This window comes from Esox lucius, chromosome 3, assembly GCF_011004845.1.
Source record: "Esox lucius isolate fEsoLuc1 chromosome 3, fEsoLuc1.pri, whole genome shotgun sequence".
Lineage (NCBI taxonomy): Eukaryota > Metazoa > Chordata > Actinopteri > Esociformes > Esocidae > Esox > Esox lucius.
Window position 1 is genome coordinate 27,858,443 of NC_047571.1, and position 22,961 is coordinate 27,881,403.

Here is a 22,961-nt window from a genome sequence, read left to right on the forward strand (position 1 = left end):
TGATGGAACATGGAGGGTTCAGCTGTGGCAGATCTCTCCCTCCAATCTCCATCTCCTTATTATCAACCTGGAATCATCACAATAGATCTCCTTCCTCCGTCTCTGCATTCACTTTCTAAAAAGGCATCTCAATTACTCTCATCCAACCCTCCTGTCATTAAAAGTGTTCACCTTCCTGATCAACGCCGGTCGCGGGAGGCCAAAACACTTCTGGGTTTTTATGCTCTCCTTCTAATGACACACTGATTCAGATCTGAAACACCAGGCAGAAACAGAAGTGTTACGGGCCCCCAGCAACCAAGCTGACCAGCCCTGCTGTACACAACAGTACCTCAACCAAGCTGACCAGCCCTGCTGTACCTAAACCAACTGTACCTCAACCAAGCTGACCATCCCTGCTGTACCTAAACCAACTGTACCTCAACCAAGCTGACCATCCCTGCTGTACATAAACCAACTGTACCTCTACCCAAGTACCTTGGAGAGGTTGACCAGCTGGCGGCCTGGTCGAAACAACCTGGTTCTGAACACAGTCAAAACAACCTGGTACTGAACACAGTCAAAACAACCTGGTACTGAACACAGTCAAAATGAGCTGGTACTGAACAGAGTCAAAACAACCTGGTACTGAACACAAACAAAACAACCTGATGCTGAATACAGACAAAACGACCTGGTATAGAACACAGACAAAAACACCTGGTTCTGAACATAGTCAAAACAAACCCTAATATTGAACACAGATGAAAAAACCTGGTCCTGAATGCAGTCAAAATGAGCTGGTACAGAACACGGTCAAAAACCCCTGGTTCTGAACAGTCATAACAAGCTGGTACTAAACATAGACAAAACAACCTGGTGCTGAACACACAAAACAACTTGGTACAGAACACAGTCAAAAACACCAGTTACTGAACACAGACAAAACGTCCTGGTAGAGAACACAGTCAAAATAACAAAAAATTCCTAGGGACCATCATCCCTCATAATCCCTTGCAGGAAGACGACATCACAAGGATCACCAGGCAATGTACCGCTGATGGCAGCTGAAAGACTACCAAAACCTCCCAGTCTGTCCTGATGTGGTTCGTCTGGTCTGGGCTTATCCTCTGCAGGGGTTGACAGTGAGCAACCTGCCCTCCATCAGGGTCCTACATGGTTCTAACCATACAGGCAAGATCACAGCAGATCATTAGTTTAACCGTTTAAATTAACTGCTGCTCGAAGCTACTCCTAAAGCTCTGCTCGTCTCCCTACTTCTAAATAAACTAATGCACCATGTAGATGGAGCCGTACATGCGCACATCAACCGTAAATTAATGTACGGAATATATTCGTGCCACTCACATCCCGCTGTCTAATCTGCTCACCACTGAGTGAATTTGGATACTGATTCATGTCAACTTTTTAGCCCAGTTTGTGTTCATTCCCTACACGTTCTCCAGCATCGCCACACCACTACACCATGAGAAACGCAATGTTATTCGGATTCGGGGAACATTATTAGTGGTTGTTTTCATACAGTACCCAGGGCCAGAGGTACTGTCAGGTGGGTCATATGTGTGTTTAATGGGATTACTTTCTCTCACATACACACACACACACACACACCAAGAGACACTTCCACTGTGGCACTTAACATACTGCAGAAGCCACCGTTAAACCAGGCTGTCACTATGGAGGACCTGCCTGCTGTCCGACAGAACGTTGGGTAAACACAGGCTGCATTTCCAACTGTACTGTACTACGATGCGAACCACGCCACTGCTGGACTAAAATACATGTTCAGAATGACTGGCAAGAAAGAAACCCTGTCAGCCATTTTGGAGCTAAGACAGGGACTGGCGACGTCTCTTCCCGTGGTCACAGATGATCAAGGACACCGTATTCTGTTTACTGTCGGCAACTAGAAACACAGAGATATCAAAGGAAAATATGCACACACACACACACACACATTCACCAACAAACACATGTATACATACACCCACAAACAAACACACATACACATACAAACACACGCACACAAACAACCACAGTTTGCCAGTACTGTAGCCTCCTCCCCATACTCCGCCGGTCGGCTGTTGGCCCCGACAGATGATTTTTGTGTGTGTGTTTGCGGGTGTGTTTGTGTAGTCTTTTTGTGTGTGTGTGTTTGCGGGTGTGTTTGTGAAGCCTTTTTGTGTGTGTGTGTGTGTGTTTGCGGTTGTGTTTGTGTAGTCTTTTTGTGTGTATGTGTGTGTGTGTGTTTGCGGGTGTGTTTGTGTAGCCTTTTTCTTTGTGCTTACTTGAGAGATTGTTTACCGGAGCAGCTGAGTCTGTTACCGGGACGACCGTCTCTTAGTCATAGCAGCCTGACAGGAGGAGAGAACATTGGCTTGGAGAAAGATAATGTTCCCTCTTTTGACCTACAGCAAACAACTCCCTGACGCAGAGCCATTACAGGGAGACAGTGTAATGGACCACTGATGTGTGATGTTATGTGTGTCGAACGTCTCTAGAAGACGGGATACCCACGCACCCACACATGTACATGCACAGGAAGCACACACACCTCACACACCGTCCCCCACACACACACACACGTTCCACAATCATAATCTACTTAGTATGCAATAACTCCAGAGACCTTTCCTTAATTACTGTGTTTTTCTTAATCGTTTCTGTATGCGCGTATTATACAGCGTGTCCAACAGCTAAAAGATTAGATTAGATACACATCGACACAATTACCAAGTCGGATAATGGGAGAGAGACAGTGATCCAAGATATTCCATTGACTTATCACACATCGTCTCAGCGGTTGCGCCAGCAGAAGACGTGATCAGTTAATGTCACAGATTAATAACTGGGTGACATCAGTGCTGAACGCCGATTGGCCAAACGCCATGTCACGTGAGGACATATACCAAGGGGATTTGAAACATGTTAGCTAGTTCACAGTAGTGATATGTGTTCTTGAGGGCTTGTGTTGTGCCCAACATCCCTGAATGAGGTCTGTGTCCAGGCCCTGTCACGCCGACTTGAAGAACAACCCTTAGCCGTGACACTTCGGCCATATCAATTATTTTGTTAGAGAGAGTGTTCTGTTGTTGTTCGCAGGTTTTCGAACAATGTGACTGTCGAGCTGTTGGCTTGTTTGAGAAGGATCCAACATCACTGTATTTATACTGGAACAACACTGGCAGGAGAGTGCTGTGGGGAAAGTACTGAGACAGTCGACATAGTTACAAAATCTTTCATCCACTGGTATACACAAAAAAGATGGGTGACAAATGAAAGACCAACATGGCGTGTCACATTAAGGTGCTGGGTCACCATTAGAGCAGCTACAACCTGCATCGGCGTGGATTCTACGAATCTCTGGAACTTTACTGGAGGGATGGAACAACATTCACTGCCATCAGTGCCCCAATAAGGAACCCTATTTCAAATGAACTGTTCGCTCTTGCCACCTTAATCCAAAGTCGAGGTCAAACGGGCCTGCTCGGCATTTTTAGATACGGGCCTGCTCGGCATTTTTAGATACGTGCCACAGAGCATGATACAATTTTGGTTGTTTAATTGTATCGTGCAACACTACCTGTAGACAGGCATTTGTTAGGTTCCTCCACTCATTTATTCTGGGTTTTCCTTTTGTCTGCCATCCTTCTGTACATGATCTACTGTATATCAGTTGTGTCGAACTGGTTCCACGGAGGCCCGAGTGTCTGCTGGTTTTTGCTCTCAACTTGATTGGTCGTGCTTGATTGATTGTTAATTAAATCACTAGTTAGTTAAGATCGTACTTCACCTGGTTCTCTTTGGTCTCAGTCGGGCACCAGTTGAACGGAAAACCAAAAACCTGCATCCACTCGGCCCTCTGTGGAACCAGTGTGATCCCTCTGGTCAATGTAATAATGGAAGTTAATGGTTGCATTCCAACAATCTCTCTGTTATCCCAAAGTGTGCTTTTGTTCCCTTCATGGACTTAAACATGAGTGTTGAATTGAACTCCTATATGTCCTGACTCAGTCCCATGCTGTTAATTATATCTGTGGGGAGGGGTGAATGGGTGGACGGGATCAAGAAGGCAATTATGACGCATAACATATCGTCAACTGAACATTGACATATTGAGTTGTTCAGTGGTCTTTGTCACTGTTTCCGGTGGTCATGTACTGCTGCAATATGGGTTTGAATCACGCGCTCAGCAAAAACACTCTCCTCTATCTGGCCTCACACTCTTGTCAAAGACAGCATTCAAATTCCTAAAAATAAATAAATTAAGAAATGAATTAATAAAAGAACATTCATGTGTTGAAGAACTACACTTACAGCTCAACGACGTCCCTTTGTGATGCAGGGACTGAAAAGCAGAATGAATGACTTAGCATATTCAAGTTGGAAGTATTCAGACTAGCCTGGATAGACAGTACACTACAATACCGAAAAGCACTCACATCTGCTCGATCAGCTTATTTTTCCAACCTGATTGAGGTGAACAAAAACAATCCAAAATGTCTCTTTGATACAGTTGCAAAGTTAACAAAAAAGCAACACTCAACAAGTGAAGCGAGTCTTCACTTTAGCTGTAATGAATACATGAACTACTTTGATGAAAAGATCATCGCAATTAGAAAACAAATAACTGACTCCTTAAATAGTTATAGTCCCCAAAATCTCTGTTGTCCTGAGAATGTCCTGAACCTCCCTGACCAGGTGTCAATTGGGACACTTTAATTTTTTGATCCTGTATCGCTCGACACATTCATAAAATTTGTAATGAGTTCTAAACCCACAAACTGTCAGCTAGACCCGATTCCAACAAAATTACTTAAGGAGCTATTTCCTGTGCTAGGTCAGCCAATGTTGAACATAATAAATTGCTCCCTTTCCTCTGGATGTGTACCAAACTAACTCAAAATAACATATAAAAAAATTATAGGCCAATATCAAACATCTTGTTCCTCTCAAAACTCTTAGTTCCTCTCAAAACGTGTTTCCCAAAAACGGAATGCCTTCTTGAAGATAAATAACATTTATGAAATACTCCAGTCCGGTTTCAGATCACATCATAGTACTGAGACTGCACTCGTGAAGGTAACAAATGACCTTCTAATGGCCTCAGACAAAGGTTCCGCATCCGTCCTGTTGCTTCTTGATCTTAGTGCTGCTTTTGACACTATTGATCACTCCCTTCTCTTAGAGAGACTGGAAACCCATATTGGGCTAAGTGGACATGTTGTAGCCTGGTTTAAATCTTATTTATCTGAAAGATATCGGTTCGTATGTGTGGATGGCATATCTTCTGACAAATTAAAGGTATATTTTGGTGTTCCTCAAGGGTCGGTTCTGGGCCCATTATTGTTCTCACTATATATGCTCTCTCTGGGTTAATCCGGAATCACAATGTACATTTTCACTATTATGCTCATGACACACAGTTATATATTTCAACGAAGCATGGAGAAGCCCCAAAATGAGCTACTTTGGAAGCATGCGTTTCAGATATTAGGAAGTGGAGGACAGAGCACTTCTTGCTTTTAAACTCAAGAAAAACAGAAATGCTCGTTTTAGGACCCAAAAAACAAAGACTGTTGTTAGCAGATCTCACTGTGAACCTCGACGGCTGCATGGTCGTATCCCAAAAAACTGTAAGAAACCTCTGCGTTACCCTTGACCCTGACCTCTCCTTTGAAGAACATATAAAATATATCTCAAGAGTTGCTTATTTTCATCTTCGAAACATTGCAAAAATCTGAAACTTTATATCAAAAATGGATGCAGAAAAATTACTGCAATGCTCTTCTTTCCGGTTACCTTGACAAATCAATAAATACACTTCAATTAGTGCTGCACACGGCTGCTAGAATCCTAACTAGAACAAAAAAATGTAACACATTACTCCGGTACTAGCCTCTTTACACTGGCTGCCTGTTAGGGTTAGGGCTGATTATAAATCAATACATGGACTTGCTCCTACTTACCTTGCTGAAATGAACCATACATACCTACACGTAACCTTAGATCGCAAGATGCCTTTTAATTGTACCTAGAATTTCTAAACAAACAGCCGGAGGCAGGGCCTTTTCTCATAGAGCTCCACTACTGTGGAATAATCTGCCAATTAAGGTTAGAAATGCAAACTCAGTGCAAACTTTCAAGTGTCTACTAAAGACTCATCTCTACAGCATGATCTATGATTAAGTGTAGCCTGGCCCAGGGCCGTGAAGTTGACCAGAAAGGCTTGATACTGTCCACCCTTGCTGTCTTGCCAGGTGGGCTCTCATCGCCACTGGGGTGCCCTCCCTCCAATGTCATTCGGGGGCGGAGTCATTGTCTTGTTGTTGTCTCTCTGTTGCGCACTTGTGCATTGGGCTGCACTCTGCTGGCAATACTCGGCCCTCATTCAGGGTGGTTGCGGTGTGGGTTGCAATGTGGGTGGATTGATTTCCTGCCTGTTGGGCCCTGTCTGGACCCTCCCCCAGATAGGGCTGCAGTGTCACCGGACGCCCTGTCTCTGCCTCAAGGTCTTACAATGCTATATTATTATGCATTTTCTAAATTTCCACTGTCTCTTGCCGTTTTAAACATGAGGTCCTGGTCCACACCTGAGGAGTACCAGGCTTGAAAGACCCATTACTGTCCCTGTCCAAAGTCCTCCTGGTTGTGTTGTAGATCAAGATGATACCTGACGATTTCAGCTGCCACTGTGCTGACACCTCCTCCCTCCCCTGTGTTATCCCTGTCCTTGTCCATCTGGTCATGCTCCTGACCTGGACTAAGTTTAAATAGACTCTGGACTCAGCCCACATGCATTTATTAATTATTACAATTTGTACTCTTAATTTGACTGGTCTCCCCTCTGAGCCTGGGTCCTCTCTAGGTTTGCCTTTATTCATTTAAATTCATTTTGAATAAAATTAGAACTAGATTTCTATATCAAAGAAACAGGTAGTTCTTAGTCATGTTGACAGTTTTCAAACAGATATGCTCTGTTGTACTGAAGTAATGTCTTTCACAGTAATTTAGTTCAATGACTTTCTGAACATTAACACAGCAGAAAGAGAAGGTGAGCTCTTACTATGGATAGAATCTCCTGCGTTTGTGTGCGTGTGTGTGCGTGTGCATGCATGAGTTGTGTGTGTGTGTGAGTTGTGTGTGTGTGTGTGTGTGGTCCCTCTTATCTGCTGTGGGGAGAGGAGCGGAGGTAGCAGGACGTAATCATGATGAAGAGCTCTCTGCAGCAATGACCTCTTACTGCAGCAGTAATGATAGGAGAAAATTGAGAAAAACACCCCAAACCAACCGCTTTGACACACGCACAAACATACACACACACAGGTACACATAGCTGAGGACTGTGAGAGGTGTGAGGTAATAGCACAATGTGAGGGGGCCTTTTTTCTGTATGAATTATAGCAATTTAAAGAAAGACAATGTACCCACTGGAAACATAATTTTCGAAAAGGCTAGACATATTTTATAGGGTCTTTGTTAAAAACTTGTTTTGTGTTTTACCATTTATATTAGCAGCAATTGCGGTTACATTTCTGCCTGTTGGTTAGTGGCAATGGCGTCCAGGTCTTAATCAGTTCCTGCAGGGTTTTGCCCCCCCCCCCCACCCCCCCCCCCCCTCACCCCACCCACAGCACTGCGTTTGCATACCCATCCTGTTTTGGTCAAAGGTGAAAGTTCAGAGGTCAGCTCACCTGCTCCAGTTTCCAGTGGAACTCTGCCGGGCGGAAAGTGTCCACCTGGGTGAAGTCCCTTCGGAGGAGGAGGACCAGCCGGCAGTTGTGAACGTATAAGGAGTAGTGATGCCGGTTCATCTCTGGAGGAGAGAATGTCACACAACGTGAGAGTCATTACCGGCGGCTTGTAGATGTTCACACCTCAGTCATTCAGCAGAGGCTGTTATCCAGCGCCACATTCATTGAGGAATCCAGGTGGAAAAACACTGCAGCGTTAGTAATTACAGCCTAATAAAATGTAGTAGCTAACAGCAAAGTGGTAGGAAGACAACACAAATAACAAATAATAATAGCATACTGTTCGTTACTATTTTAATGATTTCCAGAAAAACTTTCTAACCTGGGTATACTATATTAAATACTCTTTTTATATGTTATCTGGGACTTTATCCAACAAGAAAAGCATTAAGTTAAAGTAACTCTCCTGTTTTTCCAGATTTCTATGAAATATTACCTATTACTTGCACTATGAGTGAAATAATCTTCCAGTGTAAATGTAATCAAGACATAAGATTTGTTTTTTCTGTTGGAATGGTGCCGGCATACCCCAACGACAGAATGTTCTGGGCTTTACCGGTCAACATGAATATTTATGTGAGTAAAATGCTGATTGACCAGCGCATCCTTCTTTAGACCTCACAGCCCACTCAGGAGTGTTACATCATGGCATTCCTTTAAACAAACTATGCACGTTTGAAGTAGGGTTTTTGAAAAAATATTATGCTTTCCCCAGAGATATGATTTGAAGACAGTCAAAATGCTCCCGTTAAGCAGACGAATGAGAACATTAAATGAGACCTCTTCACTGGGCGGTTACTATATGATTAAAAAGGATACTCTACAAAGGCTGTCCTGTCTGAAGCAGAGCTCTATGTAAATGTGTTATTTGTGTTGTAATGGCCAGAGGGCCTTGTCAGTGCGAAACCCCCCATTTGAAACCTTGCCACTTTGACAAGGGAGCCTGATAAATGTCACTCGGTCACTGTGGCACCCACGTCACTTTCCCATGCTTTTCAGAGGGAGTGTCGGGGTTACTCATAGGGCTGTTTTGCTTTTGCTAATTCATGGACTCCCCACATCACGCAGTGTGAGCGGAGTACAGTGATCGATGGGGTCAATAACACCCTGTCAAGCTAGCTGTCACAGCACCACAGCTCTGCTAATTCTGCTGTGGAACCAGAAGTGCCTAGATGACGAAACAACCTCTGCATTTACATGACTACACCACCACCACCACACAAGATTGGGAACACGCTGATCCTCTGTCCCACACCGGTTCAAACTGTCCTTAAAGAGATACTTAGCAATGTCTAGGAGCCTTTGCTGGATACCGGTCAGTTCCTGTGAAGACCAGGTCAATAGTCCAACCACGTTGGTGGTCATTTGAACACATGCTAACATGAGCTAGCTAATAGCTTGAAATTACTTAAAGCAGTGGCAACAATCTTCCCTCACGGCTGCTAAGCAACATCTTGCTGCTTCTTAGTTAGCCTCCCGTGTCCACTCTATTCCTCTCCCCCTATCTCCACAGCAAAGGGTAATAAAATGGCAAACCAACTGGCTTTTCTGCTGCTCTCTTATCAACTGTTTGATTGCATTTTTTATTAGTCACTGTGATTAGAGGGACAACGGCTCGCCGAGTCATCACCATCACACAACTTTAGGGCTGTTAAAGTTGTGTACCGGTCAGCACCGCCCTTCTGCATGGGTTTGGTTTGGGCCTAGGGTCAAGGGTCGTGACGACCAGTGTGACGGCGGTCCGGCCACAGATTGTTTTACGTTTGTCTCTGGCTCAAAATCTTTCGACCGGAGAGCAGTTTGGCCCACAGTTTAACCACCTCCACCACCACACAATGACCTAGGAGGGGACCTGTCAACTGGTCTCACCCGTCTTGTCAGAGTTGCAGAGCAGGGTCTCCTTCTCGGCCCTCAGACCCGGGCTGGGGCCATGCTTCATCCACGTGGCGACGGTGAACTGGTCGGTCAGGTTCTGTGGCACCACCTGCTCTGGCACGTTAGCCGCCTGGCGCCCGTCAAAGCGGAAGATGAGGTCGCTGTCCCTGCCGCTGTCCGTCAGCAGCGAGGCCGTCCAGTTGGTGTAAAAGCTGGGGGCGGGGAGAAGGTCCGTGCTGCCGGACGCCGCACCTTGAGGACCAATTGAAATCGAGAACAATCACCAGGGGGGGGGCCGTTTAATGCTCAGTTAAAAGGATACTTAGAAAACCTATAACCTTGTGATATCCCCACAGGGGGTCACTGTGGTGACAATTCAGTTTTGAATGTAACAGTACGGAAATAGGAGGCCGAACTGTTACAGACCAGAACACACTTTGATGACAAAGGGTTTTTGATGTTAGTCTCCTCTCCATGAAGAGGGAGAAGTCTGATTGACTTAGTAGGTCAGTCAAAATCATCCCTAACCACCCCTTTGAACAACAACATTCATGTCTGTCAATCAATAGGTCAGCGTTAGTACACACCCTGGACTATACTAGCTGTCTTGAGATTGTCACTGTGAGAAGAGACAGAGAGAAAGAGAGAGAGAGAGAGAGAAAAAGCGCGATGAGACCCAGTCTGATACTTGTTCAGTTGTGAGGGGTCCTTGACTAATCCAAGACCCGTGTCTCATTTATGGTTAAGTATCGACCAGCTCGTGTCTGACCCTGAAAGCTAGGAATACCTCAATCAAACATCAACCTTTCTCTGAATGATAAATGAAGTAGATTATTTTGTTTAAGTCAAACGTGGATATTGTTGCCTTGATCTTTAGTGGCCCTCATGAAAAAGCTTTTATATTCACTGTTTGTGTACCAGGATTTGTATTCTCACAGACATTAATGTTGTTAAAAAAACTCCAATAAGAATTAGTTTTATTGCGTATTAGATAAAGATAAGGTAGCTTTGAAAGGGTGACTGTATTGCAAACTTTGCACACTTTAGAAGTAGAGAAAGACTTCTAAATTAATATAGCAAGTAGACAAGTTAATGCTACATATCGCATTGTTAAAACTAACCATACCACGCTTCACCTTTAGCACAACAGGAATACAAATATAAGGAGATGCAGTAGAAATCAGAGACAGGTTACAATTTCAACACTTCACACTGAGCATTTTCACTTGAGCAGATTTTCAGAATTGGTAATAGTCAAGGTAGATTTGAAATAGACATTCTATGTTTTACAAATCACCATTAAATAACTCTATGAATTGATACTTTGACAATTAGACATATTGAAATTAATAAAAGTGGCAGAAAATGCTGAACTCGAGTAGATAATTGGTAACCATAAATGGGCAGAGTGAGACGTTTGTTTAAAACAATACACATTATTGTCTATTCAAATTCTGTAGTGATTAGTGTTATCACCACATAATGCACAAAAGTTCCCACAGGCTGAAACGTTACCGGTATTTTTCTAGGTCATTTTTAATGTTAAGTAGGTTACCACAGAGTTTCTGCAGGGACTTCTCGGAGTAGGTCTCTCGATCGCAGCCCTTCCCGATGTGACTGGTCTGCAGTTCTACCATGGCTTTCACGGCCGAGAGTGGGCCATCACATGTCTCCAGGTGCATCTTGGGAAACAGTTGCTTGCTTCCTGTTCCGGGCTCATAGTCTACTCGTTTGTTCCAACCTTAGAGAAACAGAGGGAAGTATATATTATTTGTTTTTCCCATTAGTAAATGGGTTTGGTCAAATGCTTGGTGATCAGATACCAAGGCTGGTGTTTTTTGTGCATTAAAACACAACATCATTGTGCCACACTGGGTAAAAAAAATAATATCATAACTTGAAAACAAATCAAATATTATAAATGCATTCAGCTACTGGATAACTTCTTCTGTTATACCGTTGTAATATTCAACACTTTTTTGCTTGGTCTGAAGGTCAGACCTCTTTTTTTAGCTTAGCATCACATTTTCTTTCACTGCGCCCCACTATCGCTAGGCTAGCTTCAGCACAGCAACAATGTTACAGAGAAAAAGGTTCCCACTAAATTCCAGAGCAAGCCTCTGAATGCAAGGCATCACAGAGTAAAACTCACTAAAGCCGAAAAGGTGATGGATGACTTCACGCGCCAAGAAGCTTACGGAGACATGAGGTACTGACACGGCAGGTTAGGTTACGCTAACTGCTAACCAACCGTGCTTGCTAATCTATGTCACACAGTGGAGTGTTGATGACACGCCTGACAGGGGTATGGCATCACAGCCTTTTGAATCCAAGGAAAAACCCTTATCTGACAAAATACGAGAGGTTAACCTGTCAGAGCTTAAACTAAATTCAGGTGTTAGGCCAGGAATTGGAATGTTTCCACCGTGACCAAGGCTAATGCTAACAACTGTGCAGACAATGTGAGCAAACACTTACATCTCTCCATAAATGGGATCATTGTACATGATTCACTGCTCAAATATGTCACAAACAAGGTTGTTATTTACAGTATTTTCGAGTGGCAGACTCCGGTTAAGACATTTTATTTCAGAGAGTTTCTAAATCAGACAGATGTATGGAGCTCCAGGCCTTCTAACCATCACTCTGCAACATCAGCGTCAAATCTCCTCTGCTGATTCGGCTAGAAAAACCACAGAATCACAGTGCGAAAAGAAATGGGGTTGAACAGAATATGAAGTGAACCAGTAAAATTTGAGAAAGAGTAGTGATGTGAACTATAATAAGCCAATAATTGCAGAATCCATCACCAAAAGAAGCGTCAGTTTTCTACCGGACCAAAGTGGCATACCAGAAAACAAGAGAATGGGACGGGTGACTGGAAGGATCAACCATGATGTGTGGGCTATAACCAAGCAAAGAGAGAGAGATGAAGCGAGCTGTACTCCAGAGAAAAAGAGGGAGAGGGAAGGAGAACGAAAGGGAATGAGAGAAAAAAGATTTACGAGAGAGAGCGAGAGAGAGAGAAGGAGATAGAGAGGTAACCACAGTGAGAGAGAGAAAGAGGTAACAACAGTGAGAGAGCGAGCGAGACAGATAATTAGGGAGCCAGAGAGAGAGATAGAAAGAGAGAGAGAGAAGAGGAAGACACTGAGAGAAAGAGGTAGAAATACTGAAAAAGTAAGAGGCGAATTACATACTCCAAGTACATGACAGCTCCAGTGAGGCAAGCCATCCCCTCTCAACGGCCTGGTCTGTCATCTTTGTCACCCATTTTATATTTCGATTACCCTCCGTGTGTATCTGCGGGCCGCACCAGACCTTTTTTATAGTGTAGGGAACAGTAATGGCCATTTTACTGCTGAGCGTGGAGGTGCCGGTTGACAGCTGTCAAGTCCGTATCTAGATATATTCAAGGCCAAACACTTAGAGAGTAAAATGACGTGACCAGGGGTGTGACACCGAGACTACACAGTCAGCCGTCTTGTCAAAAGACACGCAGAGATGTTTGTATTGTCCCTTTGAGATAGTCATTGGGTGTGATTGTTAAGTAATCTTTTCCTATTGGGAGGACATAATCCGACATCTACCTGCCTATCCTGGTAATGGAAATATATTGCAGTCGCCATCGTCTTGAATTATTATGAATTGTACCAAAGGTATGACATCACATATTGTTTTACTGCTTCAATTGCGTAGGTAACCAGTTTATATTAGCAATAAGGCATCTCAGGATTCACGGTTTATTGCCAACATACCACACCCACTCGTGCCCATTTCCTATTATAGTCCAGGTGTTACAGACTCTGACTGCTGATAGGCAGAAAGCTGTGTAACTTCCTTGTTAAGGCGCTGATGCGTCATGCCTAAGAGAATCACTTCCCCTCATCCGTACTGCTGGAAAACACAACATTATCCAGTATTAACAAGACTTCTGTGTGAGCACAACATGTTTCTAATTGTTTTATTGCTCCAAGGGCAGAAATGATGTCTCTCTTCAAGCCAAAGAACCACGGGAAGGAAACAGTACTTTGCGGCAGTACGGCATGAACTGTCCGTTGCTGTGGTGTTGAGGACTTTTAGACCTGTAGCTCTATTTGAGGGTGACATTTACAGAGAATGTCTCATGGAGAGTTGCCCTTTAGTATCAGGCCAACCACCGCCCCCCCCTCTCGGGACTATATGAGCCAGCATGCAGGTAATGGAACACCTCTGGCCCAATTTCAAGCAACAGAAATCACACAATGTCTTTTAAGATAGAATCCTTCATTTGGAATATTACAATTACAAAGCTGTGGCCACAAACCAAAACATTTTTTGGTGTGCCCTCAGACACCATCACACGCACGACGGATCCAAGCAATGTGTACCACGTATCTTTTTTGTCCGGGCTTCCGGGGGAACAAAACTGAAATAAACCAGTGACGCTGTTTCACAAAAATGCCGGTTCGATCTTTAAGGAAAGTTAGATGATATTAGATGGTGAAGATGAAGTATCCCGGGTACCCTGCTTTGTCTTCTCAGACAGTCCTCTCATGTTGTGTCTTAGTGACATCTCTGCCTGCCTGCCTGTCAAGGCTTTAGCTGTACAAATACCACAGCAGTGCCAAACAAGATCCCGTCAAGTTCCCTCTGCTTCTCCTAACACACTGTTTCCTTCTCCCTCAGGGCTCCGTTCTAAAATTGGATATGCTAAAATGTCCCCTCTCCTCTATTTTCTCCCCTATCTATTCTTCCCTCTCTCTCTAGTCTCCCTCAGTCTCTCTTTGTCTTTCTATCCATCTCTGTCTCTCTCTTTCTCTGTCTCTCTCACTCTCTGTCAGTTTGTCTCTCTTCCTTGGCTTGTCTGGGATGCCGCTGTATTTCCCTCTTCCACACTCCACAGGGGTCCTTGACCTGGATTTCTTGGGTAACACGAAATCAAGCGCAGGACTGTACGATCCAGAGAATCGAGGAGCGCGATGGTGTAGCTATAAGCTCCTTCCTCTTTCTCCGGGAGCAGCCTGCTGGACGCAGGGGGAAAGGGAAGAAAAGGGCAACGCCAGTGCAGACACACGGATAACGCTACAGACAAGCTCCCTGACGAGGCCTGCTGGCAACCATTTTGTCAGGAGTGTGGAATGTTTCGTTGGGATTTCGAAGTGCCGCTCGGCCCTAACCGGAGAACATTTAATATGAATGGTAGTGAGTTATATTGCTGCTCTTAACCAGCCACAGTGGGGGCCTGCCTCTACACTCTAACTACCAACTCGAACTGACCAATCAAATGCCTAGGAACCTGTTAGGAATGTACGGGATCCGCCACTTAGATCTGTGCTGTGTGTAGGGAGTGTACTTCAGGCGCACTGACCTTGCCAGCCAGGTTTGCAGACAGGCTTGACGTCAATATGCACCGGCACACTGTCCGTTGCCCTCTTCTGGCCACAGTCGAAGGCCGTCACCATGATCTGGTAGCGCTGCTGCTTGTCGTAGCTCAGGCGCTCAGTGTTTCTGATGTTGCCTGGAGACAAAGAGAACAGCTTCATTAAAGTTTCGAGACGCTGATAAAAAAACAACGCGGCCAAGAAAGCCATTGTCCCCTTACACACAAAACTCCAGAATGCCCCCAGAAAACATCTGAGGCAAAACAATATGGGAAGACTCTTCTGTTTCATACAAACACAGTTGTTCAGAGAAAACGTTTATTGGCTCATTAAGTAATACATAATTCTTCTTATAAATATAGCTTTCAAATTGCTTAGCGCCCCGTAGGAATTCTTATAGATGAAATCCAACCACATTACATCTGCATTAACATGGTCAGTCTTCAGGAAGTGGATTGTGCCTTCCATGACCTCCTGTTTTGACAGTGTATAAAATGAGGTTACTCACATCCACAATCTTTTTGTCATCAGTCACCAAAAGGCAACTCACAAATCTAAAGTGACAGGTTGTTATTTCTCTTCCGTGGGTCCTAGGGCCCTGATCAATGGCATCATCAACTATCAAGTGCTAGGACATGCTTGCCAAAAACCTGCGTGTTTGCTGGCTGCCAGGGAGGCTGAAACCTTTCCACAGGTGGATCTCCCAGCAAGATTACGGCCCCAAACACAAATCCAAGTCCACACAGGAATGGTAAACTGACAACAAACTGTCTTGAACAAATCGCATTGAAAACCTGCGGTTTGAATTGACGACGGATGTTTATAAGCACAGATCGAAGTATCTCAAGGATGTGAAAATATTCTGTGTTGTGAAATGTTCTAAGATCCCTTCCAGGAAGGGTGCACAAAACATAGAAAACCATTTTATCACCTGCGCCACACATTTTGGAGGTGACTGTTATCTATAAATGGATCGTGTATTCCCCAATTCTACTTTGCTGTCAACACCCACAAGGCTCATCAGATTCCACATGTGTTTTACCAAACTCAGATCTAGATGTGCCCCAGTGAGCTGTTCATCCACTTTAAAGTTGTTGACACTTAACGGAAACGCTCCCACATTTGCACAGAATTCCTTCCAGGTTTTCCGTCAGCTCAGTCGAAGAATACCTAAATTGAGTGTGTTTTCCTTTTTTTTTTTTTTTTTTTTTACTGCTGAACCAAATGCGAACACAACATCTGCAACCACAAAAACTAGCGTGGCCTTCGGCTCTCACGGTCCCGTCAGGAACACCGGTTGGTACCACCTGGCGTACGCAACATCGGGGCTGTGTGTCCGATCCACATGGGGGGTTAAACACCAAAAACAATCAAAATGTGTCATCGCCCTACTGTTGATTGTCTGTTAAATGACTCAGGTGTAATGTACATGTATATTAGATATGACAGGGTGGTTGAAGTCCCGTATACAGTACACAGCAGATACATAGCAGTGGTTGGGATGAGTATAAAAAAAAAAGACATGTTTCGTGGGTTCCGGAGGTTAGGGAAATATAAGATGTATAATGTTGTGGAAAGCCAGAATGAGAAGAATCTGGATATCGAGGAGTCGACTTAATTCAGTTTACAGGCAATTACATGGAATTTAGGAAATTAACCAAAGGCTTATAAACTCTCAAACCGCGACAGCATCCTCCTTTTCAGCTGTTCACGAACAATCAGGGAGAGAGTAAACTTTAAGGGAAAACCCAGAGAACCGTCAACGCTCAGTGAGACAGAACTACGGGGTCTGGGTCTTTCCCCCTCATTACTCCTCCACTCTCTGTGTGTCCTCTTCTCGGTCCATTCTCTCGTATTGTCTCTCTGTCCTTCTGGCTCGCCCATTCTCTGTCCTTTCTCTCGTATTGTCTCTCTGTCCTTCTGGCTCGCCCATTCTCTGTCCATTCTCTCGTCTTGTCTCTCTGTCCTTCTGGCTCACCCATTCTCTGTCATCCGTCTCCGTGTCTCTCCCTGTTCCTCAATTGCTCCATCTCAACCCGCCCGTCTCTCCGTCCATCCCGCTCTCTGAGCAAGTTTTTTAAATTTTTTTTGTTGTTTTAAATAATCCACTCAATCCTCTGATCCACCGTTAACGATGGAGCCAGAATCCCCCCTTGGTGCAAAACACACTCTGTGGGCCTCTATGCATCACCGGGCTGAGCCTTAATGGAGCACTGGAAGTGCCAGGACCACCGCTCAGCCCGGGAAGGTCACAGGACCAGGCAAAGCCACCTGGCACTGCCGGCCTGGCAGACACAGGCCCCCGGAAAGAGCCAACCGCCTGTCCCCCCAGGGGACGACAGAGGGCTGGAGCCAAAGCAGACAAAATGAGAGGAAGAGCACTGCGGGAACAAAGGAAGAGGAAGGCGGAGACAGAGAATGGATGAAACACAAAAGGAGAGAGGACGCGAAAGGGAAGGGATGGAGTGGTTAGCAGAGATGGCTGGCGGGGGGAGTGCCTGGCGTGGTTCTGGCCTGTCTGTTCCTGCTGATCACACAGAGATGGATCCAGTTTCTGATCAGCCCATATAACAGGGAGCTGTGATCAGACCATGAGTCCATGAAGGACAGAGAAACGCTGTGGGAGATGTGCTCTGAATAGAACGAGTGTGTTGCAGAAGATCCCTGGCTGCAGTGAAGTTGTGGATTCAATTATGAAATTAGCCAAGGGTACTGAGCGTAGGTCGACCTAGAAACTTGTGCTAATGACTATGAAAATGACGACCAGCCAGTTGGTAGACCAAAGGAACAGTTTGTTTCATAGCTGGGACAGAGAACACCGAAGTGTTGTGACCATCAGCCTACTTTAAATCCTGAACAATAAGTAAGGAGAGTCTGGAGAGAGCCGCAAAATGAATGTTGAGGTCAGGTGAGTTTGACCTGCAGGTGATGTGTTCAAAGGACGCGGGTTAAAGGTTACTGACCGTTGCGGTCGATGGCAAATGGTGTGTCGGGTGTGACAATGTCGTAGTTGCAGATCTGGCTGTACTGTGGGGAACAGTCCTGGTCCGTAGCCTCCACCTGCAGGATGTTGTCGTAGATCTTCCCCTCCGTCACCGCAGCGTGGTACTCCAGCTCCTGGAACACTGGAGAGAACTCATTTACATCATCCACCTGGATGTGCACCACCGCCCTGGGGAGGGATGAGGAGAGAGAGGGTTAGAGGGAGGGAGGAGGAGAGAGAGGGTTAGAGGGAGAGGGTAGGAAGGAGGAGGAGAGAGAGGGTTAGAGGGAGGGATGGAGGGAGGGAGACATTCACAAAGTGAAAGACAAATAGATAGAGACACACAGACAGTAACATGTTAAAAATGTTGTCCTGTATAAAACCCTGTGTTTACTAGTTATCCTGTATAAAACCCTGTGTTTACTAGTTATCCTGTATAAAACCCTGTGTTTACTAGTTGTGCTGTATAACAACCTGTGTTGACTAGTTGTGCTGTATAACAACCTGTGTTGACTAGCTGTGCTGTATGAAACCCTGTGTTTAATAGCTGCGCTGTATAAAACCCTGTGTTTACTAGTTGTGCTGTATAAAACCCTGTGTTTAATAGCTGTGCTGTATAAAACCCTGTGTTTAATAGCTGTGCTGTATAAAACCCTGTGTTTAATAGCTGTGCTGTATAAAACCCTGTATTTACTAGTTGTGCTGTATAAAACCCTGTGATTACTAGTTGTGCTGTATAAAACCCTGTGTTTACTAGTTGTGCTGTATAAAACCCTGTGTTTAATAGCTGTGCTGTATAAAACCCTGTGTTTAATAGCTGTGCTGTATAAAACCCTGTGTTTAATAGCTGTGCTGTATAAAACCCTGTGTTTACTAGTTGTGCTGTATTAAACCCTGTGTTTAATAGCTGTGCTGTATTAAACCCTGTGTTTAATAGCTGTGCTGTATAGAAGGTGAGGTAGTGAAGCATGGCTTGTGCCCCGGGGGAATATAATCTACTCTACAGTTGGCTGGTTCTTTTTAAATCCTTTTTAAATTCGATCAAACAATACCAATCAACTGAGTATATAAAAAAATCTAATGAATATTTTCTGCATTAAACACATTTATATTTATTAATATTGACATTTATATTCATTAATATTGACATTTATATTTAAATACATTAATAACACATACAAAGTAAATTAAATAGTCCAGTTTCCCCAAATGCCACCTATAAATCTGCTGACAGTGACCTGGCGTGACAGGAAGTGATGGTGGGTGCACTGCTCTAGGATGTCTTCCAAATTAAAGACATTCACTTAACGACACCTACTTACAATATCCTGCAGTGATGTTGCTTAGCCGAGGTACACAATCCCACACACATATACTGTCACAAACACTCTCACACTCTCGCTTTCTCTCCCTCACACGCACACGCACGCGCACGCACACGAAAGCACACACACGAACGCACACACACGGGACCATAACTCTTTGTCAAGAGATATTAATCAAAGATGCCCAAACTGTGAAATCCTTCCCATCCCTCCCTCCCTCCCTCAGTGACAGTATCAGACCAGAGTAGAGCCAAGCTTTCAATAGCACTTCATCACACCGGGGCCACAGGGCCTTGATGTGCTGTTGTCCTCAACTGTCTGCCTCATGAGGAGCCTTCAGGTTCCCACTAATGACAAACATCAAGAGAGCTGAACATTCAGCAAGTCGGTCATGGCTAGAAAGGATGACGCTTTTGTCAAATTGACGTTGGCACGCAAAGAGACACATAGACAGACACAGACAGACACACACACACAGACACACAAAGACAGACACACACAAATACAGACAGACACAGACAGACACACACACACATAGACACACATAGACACACAAAGACAGACACAGACAGACAGACACAGACAGACAGACACACACATAGACACACAAAGACAGACACACACAGACAGACAGACACAGACACACATTTCTTACTTATGTGATTTTTTCCAGCCAGCCCCGTTGGCCCCAGACCCACAGTCATAGGCCTGGATGATGAAGGTGTACTCCTTCTGGGCCTCACAGTCCACTGGGCCAATGGCCCGCAGGACCCCCTCCCCTGATGTCCTGTTCAGGACCTCCGCCTCAAACGGGGCCTCCTGCCCGTGGATCTTAAACGCACAGATCTCCCCTGCAAGGACAAGGAAGAGGACATGAGGAGGACAGGAGAAGGAAGGCAGGAGAAGGAGAACAGAGATGTAATTAATGAAAAGATAATGAAGGCTGTCAACACACCACTGGACAAAACAACACAGGTCCTTTGATGGAGCAAAACATTGGGACCTCAATACCCGGACCACTGGTTATAACCCACCTCTCAGACCGCTGGTTAAAACCCACCTCTCAGACACCCAGTTTAAAACCCACCTCTCAGACACCCAGTTTAAAACCCACCTCTCAGATCACTGGTTAAAACCCACCTCTCAGACCACTGGTTAAAACCCACCTCCCAGATCACTGGTTAAAACCCACCTCTCAGACACCCAGTTTAAAACCCACCTCCCAGATCACAGGTTAAAACCCACCTCCCAGATCACGGGTTAAAACCCACCTCCCAGATCACAGTTTAAAACCCACCTCCCAGATCACAGTTTAAAACCCACCTCTCAGATCACTGGTTAAAACCCACCTCTCAGACCACTGGTTAAAACCCACCTCCCAGATCACTGGTTAAAACCCACCTCTCAGACACCCAGTTTAAAACCCACCTCCCAGATCACAGGTTAAAACCCACCTCCCAGATCACGGGTTAAAACCCACCTCCCAGATCACAGTTTAAAACCCACCTCCCAGATCACAGTTTAAAACCCACCTCCCAGATCATGGGTTAAAACCCACCTCCCAGATCACGGGTTAAAACCCACCTCCCAGATCACGGGTTAAAACCCACCTCCCAGATCACGGGTTGAAACCCACCTCCCAGATCACGGGTTGAAGCCCTCCTCCCAGATCACGGGTTAAAACCCACCTCCCAGATCACTGGTTAACACCCACCTCCCAGATCACTGGTTAAAACCCACCTCCCAGATCACGGGTTAAAACCCACCTCCCAGATCACTGGTTAAAACCCACCTCCCAGATCACGGGTTGAAACCCACCTCCCAGATCACGGGTTAAAACCCACCTCCCAGATCACGGGTTAAAACCCACCTCCCAGATCACGAGTTGAAACCCACCTCAGAGCGCCCTCCCCCTTCCTGCAGAAGAAATGTGGCAATGGGCTGGAAAGAGTGTTCATAATATGTCTTGGTTATGGCCTCACATTCCAGTCACAGTCACACCGTTGAACAGTGATGTTTGTCAGCATCCGACGCAGACAGAAAATAAATAAGGGCCCGACACCAGAGGTGTAGTCAAGAGGAAAATAAGTACAGTTCCCTCACCTACTATGCCGACTCAACAATAGATATTTTGTTGGGCTTATTTTTAACAGGATTCAGATTCTGGAACCATCTCTACCAGTCATGGAGTTCTTTTCAGGGATTTGGGAGACGCCTGTAAGGGAAAAGCCTTGAGCCTCCGACCCCCTGACAGGCGATATCACTTAAATCCAGCAGGACGTCCAGAACAAAAAGCGCCGGGGCTGTCCCTTGCATGTTCCAGTCCTACTGCCAAGCCCTGATAAGCCGAATTGTCCATTTCTCTTACTGCGCCCATCCTCGCCTCACTTCCCCTCCATTCTCCATCCCTAACTCTTTCTCTCTCTTTATTTTTTGTTAGAACTCATTCCGCACGTTCACGTTTCTCTCCATCAGGAGCGGTGGAATAACAGTTTACCCTACTGCGGTCCATTCATCTGTGCGGCCGCCCGGACTTGCGGTTTAAATGTCCCCTCTATATTATCCCCCCACAATGCCTTATCGACATCAAATGTCCTCCACAATGGGCGCGGAGCGGCGGGGTGCACGGAGAGGGAAAATAATAACATGAATACAGCGGGCGCAGTGCTTGGAGGAAGATAAGCGTGGCCAGGCTCATCCAACACCGTGCACATATTCTGCTGGACGGGAAAGGCAATGCAATCGCGCACTATATGTGCAGTGTGTGTACAACAGGGACACCGGCAGAGCGCTGGGGAATCGAATCAAAACATTTCCTCTCAGCGGTTCGGTTCTGTAAATTAGAACGTCCAGGAGAGATTAAGAGCTGGCTGGTCATTGATGAAGTCAATTAAACACATTAATCTGGTTTGAAACAAACTGCAACCTCCAGAAAGAGATCCATCGGGCCTTTTCTAGAGAATGCCCTTATTGGAACAATCTGTATCCGGAACAATTTGTCTGTGAACAGTGTCAGTGGCCCTTCTACAGACGACAGCTGCAGCCCCTACAATGTCTCAGATACATTATCAGTGTCCCCAGGCCAGAACGGCATCGATCTCCACCCAGAATGCCAACACTGGCAGTTAAACTGGTCATCAACAGTTCTCAGCCTAATCCCTAACACAGAACTTTGGAAATCACGTGTATTACTTTGAAGTAAACATGAAATAAACTGTGTTGATGAACCACTTCCCCGGGTAGGACATTTGTTTATCCTTTATTTACCACCACCGGTTTGGATTCAAAGCCATCTCGTGCTCCATCCTTTTCGGACATCAATACATTCTCCTGTAACATGTCACGAGTCAGGTGACGGGAATGTATTGACGAAGTGAGAAAGACATGTCAGTGCAATATATCAACGTCAGGGAAGTACATTCCTGTTGTGTCAGCAGAAGGGCACTTTGTGTCTTCCACAAACATCACTTAGACTGGCTCTCATGAGCACTGCTGGTGGATAATGCTCCATGGCCGACCGCGTCATCGGAATCTACCGGAGCCATTAAGAGTCTCAAATTGGCGTGTTTCTCCTACAGGAAGTAAATAGCAATGCAACATATCAGAACACCTACATATCTTTAAGTCGGGGAGGGGGACCCCAAATCAAAGAAATCTAGGA

The 22,961-nt window shown here is 45.1% G+C and overlaps 1 protein-coding gene across 2 annotated transcripts in view; it reads right to left on the reverse strand.

The window, feature by feature from the left end:
• Positions 1-22,961, reverse strand: part of clstn2 (calsyntenin 2) — a 166,418-nt gene that overhangs the window by 26,426 nt on the left and 117,031 nt on the right. For both annotated transcript variants that reach the window (XM_010888625.5, XM_020045473.3), the window contains exons 3-8: positions 19,956-20,151; positions 17,956-18,164; positions 14,980-15,129; positions 11,185-11,370; positions 9,624-9,881; positions 7,695-7,816 (exon numbers count right to left, since the gene is read on the reverse strand). In XM_010888625.5, the coding sequence (XP_010886927.2) occupies positions 7,695-7,816; positions 9,624-9,881; positions 11,185-11,370; positions 14,980-15,129; positions 17,956-18,164; positions 19,956-20,151 (1,121 nt within the window). The remainder of the gene's footprint in view (positions 1-7,694; positions 7,817-9,623; positions 9,882-11,184; positions 11,371-14,979; positions 15,130-17,955; positions 18,165-19,955; positions 20,152-22,961) is intronic.